This window comes from Lipotes vexillifer, unplaced genomic scaffold, assembly GCF_000442215.2.
Source record: "Lipotes vexillifer unplaced genomic scaffold, Lipotes_vexillifer_v1.1 scaffold1179, whole genome shotgun sequence".
Classification (NCBI taxonomy): domain Eukaryota; kingdom Metazoa; phylum Chordata; class Mammalia; order Artiodactyla; family Lipotidae; genus Lipotes; species Lipotes vexillifer.
In genome coordinates this window covers 1916588-1922595 of record NW_006783890.1, presented here as the reverse complement: position 1 = coordinate 1922595, position 6008 = coordinate 1916588, and the positions used below count along the sequence as shown (strand labels likewise).

The window sequence follows — 6008 nt, the reverse complement described above, 5'->3', positions numbered from 1 at the left end:
GTATGAGAATGGAATTGACTAGGGTGACCATCCTAGTTCTTTATTGGTAGTTCCCCTGGGCCAATCTCTCAGTCATGATTTCTAGGACTTTTTTTTTCTCCCGGTACTGAGGATCTTCCTCTTTTCCATTAGTTTTTCCCTGGGGACAACTAGGACTCTATACACACACCTAAAAATCTGGGGACTGATGATTGGCATGTAAGAACCAACAGAAAGACATTTAGAGAAGAAAACAAAGTGAAAAACAAATGCTAGGGTCAAAACTGAAGAAAACCAAGCCACGTCGGTAAGAAAAGGTGTGCAAACCAAATCCACTGCTTCATTTTATCTCGTCCAGTCCAGGAACTGCATCCCGAGGGCTCAGGGTAACTAGGCAACGAGGTTGCCCCAGTAACGTAGGAAGCGAGGAGGACTCCCCCATTTAGGGCTCGGGGCAGCCCTTCCGGGCCCGGAGCCCGCGCGGTGGGAGGGGTGAAGGATGCCAGGCTCTCGCGAGAGCTGCGTGTGTTCGTACTGAAGCGTCTTCGCGGTTGCCCTTAGGGACGCGGTGCGGTGGCCAGGGGCAGGCTCCCAGAGCGCTTCAGATGGCTTCTCAGAAAGGGTTTCCCTCCTCGGCCCTGCGGGTTCTGGAAGAAGCGTTGGGCGTGGGCTCGACGGCTGCCGGGGACACCGCGGAGGCGGTGGCCGCCGAGGGCGCCTACTACCTGGAGCGTATCCTTCCCGAGTAGGCGCGGCACCCAGACGCTGGCCGCGGTAACGGGTGTTGGGGGCGAGGGTGAGGGCTTCCCGCTCTGGGTGCCCTGCGAAGCTTGCGGTCACCCAGCCGGTAGAGACACCTATTGGACCTCTAGGTGGTTTCAACGCCACCGCAACCCCGTGATACCTACCCACTGTAATTTTTCGCCTTGTAGTAGTTGTAGGCTGATGTGTTCCTGTTGGAAAAAGTTAGTAGTCACCACTCAGTAAACTTTGCAATTTTATTTTAAAGTAGCACAACAAATTAATCCAACCCTCCTTTAGCTCAGGGGTTTTCTTAAGCCCCCAAACCTTCAGAATGCCGTGAAAATAAATCCATAGGGCAACATCAGGAGGTTAAGGAAAAGACCGCTACCTCTAGGCTTTAAGGAGAGGAAGGAGGAAGCTCAGAATATCCAGCCGGATCCTGTAGATGGTTCAGTTGTCCAATGCTTAAGTGATTTGTTTTGGTAGCATCTACTTACTGGGTAGTTTCAATTTGGGCTACTTAATGATAAAAATACCCTCCCCCCCTTTAGCAACTAAATGGTAACCGTGACCTGACGAGGCTCAGAGATGTTAGGAAGAAACAAGATCAGACAGTGATGAGCGATTATCATTGGAAATAACCAGAAAAATTGAACAGCCATATGTGGATAATTAGGTTCACTATTTCTTGTGTAAAGCTTTTGAGCGCCCCTTCTCTAAATTAATAGTACTGAGGAGAGGGGGAGGGTTCATGAGAAAAAGATAAGTACTCCATTCTTCTGGTAGATAGGAGAGAGATGGGTAATCTGTTTTGTTCTTAAAGGTATCAAGGAAACTGCAAAATCTACCTTATTTTTTTGTCCAAATATAATCCCCCCGGATTTAATTCAAGATTCCAGAGATCCAGCAATGATTCATTTTGTAGGCTTTTAAACTGATTAACCTGTCCTGACTCAGGCCCAGTATACATCCCTGCTACAGGGAGTTTTGAAGAACTTGGTTGAAAAGCTCAAAGAAAATATATAGTATTTCATTCAGTGCAAACATGAGTTTTACAGGAAGATGTTCGAATAGTTTGAAATAAATTTGAATGAAATATGTGGGTGCTCTAGTGTCTTAAGTGAGGTTTTATACTCTGTTTTCCTAGCTCTTAACAAGCTGTCTTTTCCAGTAATCTTCCTTTTTAAATTCAAAAAAATTCAACGATTCTTTCAGCGCTAATCTACATCAAAGTATAAAGTTATCCAATGTCCATACTAGTGATAACCAGGCATCTTATATCTGTCAGCATTAAAATGATTTCTATCACAATAGTTTAATTGTTAACATGAGACAAACATAGTGAGGTAACTTTTTTTTGCAAACATCTTTGTGAAATAAGTGGTGAGACTGCAATATAGCACAACTTACACTAATGAAAATCTAGTTTACTTAATTTGCAGAGAGATCACCAAGTTACAGCTGCCAACATATAGCAGTTTGCAAAAAAACTATCTTGGAAAGACTTCTCCAAGTAATCACATTTACAAATATAAGTTACTATAACTTTTCAGGATTTTTTAAATTGAAGTATAACTGACTTACAGTATTATATTAGTTTCAGGTGTACAACATAGTGATTCAACATTTTTATACATTATGAAATGATCACCAGTATAAGACTAGTTACTGTAAGTCACCGTACAAAGTTATTGCGTTATTATTGATTATAGTCCCTATGCTGTATGTTACAACACCATGATATATTTATTTTATAACTGGGAGACTGTACCTCTTAATTCCTTTCATCACTTTCATGCAGCCCCCCATCTCCCTCTTCTCTGACATCCCTTAGTTTTTTCTCTATATCTATGAAACTACTCTGAGCTTTGTTTTTTTTTAGATTCCACATATAAATGAAATCATACAGTGTTTGACTATTTTACTTAGCATGATACCGTCAAGGTCATTCATGTTGTTGCAAATGGCAAGATTTCAGTTTTTTGTTTTCTTTATGGCTGAGTAATATTCTATTGTATATATGTGTACCGCATTTTCTTTCTCCACTCATCTGTTGATGGACACTTAGGTTACTTCCGTATGTTGGCTATTTTAAATAATGCTGCAATAAACATACAGTGCATATATCTTTTCAAATTAGTGTTTTGTTTTCTTTGGTTAAGTACCCAGAAGTGGAATTGCTGGATCATATTGTAGTTCTCTTAAATTTTTTGAGGAACCTCTGTACTGTTTTCCATAGTGGCCGCACCAATTTACATTCCCACCAACAGTGCGGGAGGGTTCCCTTTTTTTCACATCCTCACCAACACTTGTTATTTCTTGGCTTTTGATAATAGCTATGCTGACAGGTGTGAGGTGATATCTCACTATGGTTTTGATTTGCATTTCCCTGATGATTAAAGATGTTGAGGACCTTTTCATGTGTCTGTTGGCCATCTATATATATTCCTTGGAAAAATATCTATTCAGGTCATCTGCCCATTTTTAATTGGATTGTTGACTTTTTTGATGTTGAATTGTTTGAATTCTTTATATATTTTGGATATTAACCCCTTATCAGATATATCATTTGTAAATATCTTTTCCCATTCAGTAGATTGCTCTTTTCCTTTTCATTTTGTTGGTTTCTTTTGTTATGCAAAAGCTTTCTAGTTTGATGTAGTCTCATTTATTTTTGCTTTTGTTTCTTTTGCCTGAGGCAACAGATCCAAAAAAACCAAAGAGCATACTGCCTATGTTTTCTTCCAGAAGTTTTATGGTTAATGTCTTATATTTAATTCTTTAATCCATTTTGATTTTATTTTTGTATATGGTAAAAGAAAATGGTCCTGTTTCATTCTTTTGCTTGTGACTGTCTAGTTTTCCCAGCACCATTTATTAAAGCGGCTGTCTTTTCTCCATTGTATATTCTCGCTTCCTTGTAGATTACTTGACCATATAAATAAGAGTTTATTTCTGGGCCCTCTGTTTTGTTCCGTTGATCTATGTATCTGTTTTTGTGCTAGTACCTTACAGTTTTGCTTACTATAGCTTTGTTGCATTGTTTGAAGTCAGGGAGTGTGATAACTCCAGCTTTTTTTTATTTCTTAAGATTGCTTTGATATTCAGGGTATTTTGTGTTTCCATACAAATTTTAGAATTATTTGTTACAGTTCTGTGAAAAATGCCATTGGTATTTTGATAGGATTTCATTGAATCTGTAGATTGCTTTGAGTAGTATGGATATTTTAACAATATTTTTTCTTCCTATCCATGAGCACAGTATGTTTTTTTCATTCATTTGTGTTGTTTCAGTCTTCTTCATCAATATCTTACTATTTTCAGAGTATAGCTGTTTCATCTCCTTGGTGAAATTTATTCATAGCTATTTTACTCTTTTTGATGCAATTGTAAATGAGATTGTTTTCTTTATTTTGCTTTTTGATAGTTTGTTATTAGTGTAGAGAAAGACAACAGATTTCTGTATACTAATTTTGTATCCTGAAACTTTATTGAATTCATTTATAATTTCTGATAATTTTTGGTGGAGTCTTTGGAGTTTTCTATAAATAGTATCATGTCATCTGTAGATAGTGACAGTTTTCTTCCTTTCTGATTTGTGTCTTTTCTTTTTCTTATTTGTTTGCTGTGGCTAGAGCTTCCAGTAATATGTTGAATAAAAGTGGTGAGATTGGGAATCCTTATCTTGTTTCTAATCTTAGAGGAAAAGCCTTAAGCTTTTCACCATTGAGCTTGGTGTTAGCTGTGTGTTTGCGATCTATGGTCTTTATTGTGCTGAGGTGTATTCCCTCTATACCCACTTTGTTGAGAGTTTTTATCATAGGTTTACATTGAAATTTGTCAAATGCTTTTTCTGCATCTACTGAGATCATGATGTGATTTTTATTTTTTGTTAATTTGGTGTATCACATTGATTGATTTATGGATATTGAACCATCCTTACATTCCTGGAATAAATTCCAGTTGATTATGATGTATGTTCCCTTTAAATGTATTGTTGAATTTGGTTTGCTAATATTTTGTTAAGGAGTTTTGCATCTATGTTAATCAGGGATATTGGCCTGTACTTTCATTTTTTGTAGTGGCCTTGTCTGGTTTTGGTATCATGGTATCCCTGGCCTGGCCTCATAGAATGAGTTTGGAAGTGTTCCTTCTTCAGTTTTTTGGAATTGGTATTAACTTTTGTATAAGTGTTTGGTAAATCACCCTGCGAAGCTCTCTGGTCCTGTACTTTTGTTTGCTGGGAGTTTTTTGATTGCTGATTCAATTTTTATTATTAATAATCAGTCTGTTCAGATTATCTATTTCTTCCTTATTCAGTCACAGAAGATTATATGTTTCTAGAAATTTGTATATTTCTTCCAGGTTATCTAGTTTGTTGGTATATAATTGTAGTAGTCTATTTTGATTGTATTTCTGTGGTATTGGTTGTAACTACACTTTCATTTCTGATTTTATTTATTTGGGCACTCTCTTTTTTTCTTGAATAGTCAGGCTGAAGTGTTATCAATCTTGTTTACCTTTTCAAAGAAACAGCTCTTTGTTTCATTGATCTTTTCTATTGTTTTTTTTAGTCTCTATTTCATTTATTTCTGTTCTGATCTTTCTCATTTACTTCATTCTACTAATTTTAGGCTTTGTTTGTTCTTTTTCTAGTCCTTTAGGTATAATTTAGGTTGTTTATTTGAGATTTTTCTAGTTTCTTGAGGGAGGCTTGTACCACTAGAAACTTCCCTCTTAGAATTGCTTTTGCTACAGCCCATTGATTTTGGAAGATTGTATTTCTATTTTCATTTGTCTCAAGGTATTTTTTAATTTCCTCTTTGATTTCTTCATTGGCCCATTGGTTGATTAGTAGTGTGTTGTTTAGCCTCCATGTGTTTTTGGGTTTTTTTCCAGTTTTCTTTTTGTTATTGGTATCTAGTTCCATACTGCTGTGGTTGGAAAAGATGCTTTCTATGATTTAAGTATTCTTAAATTTATTGAGACTGGCTTTGTGGCCGTACATGATGTTTCATTGAGAATGTTCCAAGAGCGCTTGAAGATAATGTGTATTCTACAGGTTTTGGGTGGAATGTACTGTATATTTGTATAAAGTTTATCTGGCCTAATGTGCCATTTAAGGTCAATGTTTCTTTATTGATTTTTCTATCAGGATGATCTATCCAGTGATATTAATGGTGTGCTAAAGTTCCCTACTATTATTTTACTACTGTCAATTTATCCCTTTATGTCTGTTATTACTTGCTTTATATATTTAGGTGCTCCTTTGTTGGGTGCATAAA

The 6008-nt window shown here is 36.9% G+C and overlaps 1 protein-coding gene across 1 annotated transcript in view; it reads left to right on the top strand.

The window, feature by feature from the left end:
• Positions 1–584: 584 nt before the first annotated feature.
• Positions 585–6008, top strand: part of SPAG16 (sperm associated antigen 16) — a 906862-nt gene continuing 901438 nt past the window's right edge. The window contains exon 1 of the mRNA XM_007456417.1: positions 585–711. Within this exon, the coding sequence (XP_007456479.1) occupies positions 585–711 (127 nt within the window). The remainder of the gene's footprint in view (positions 712–6008) is intronic.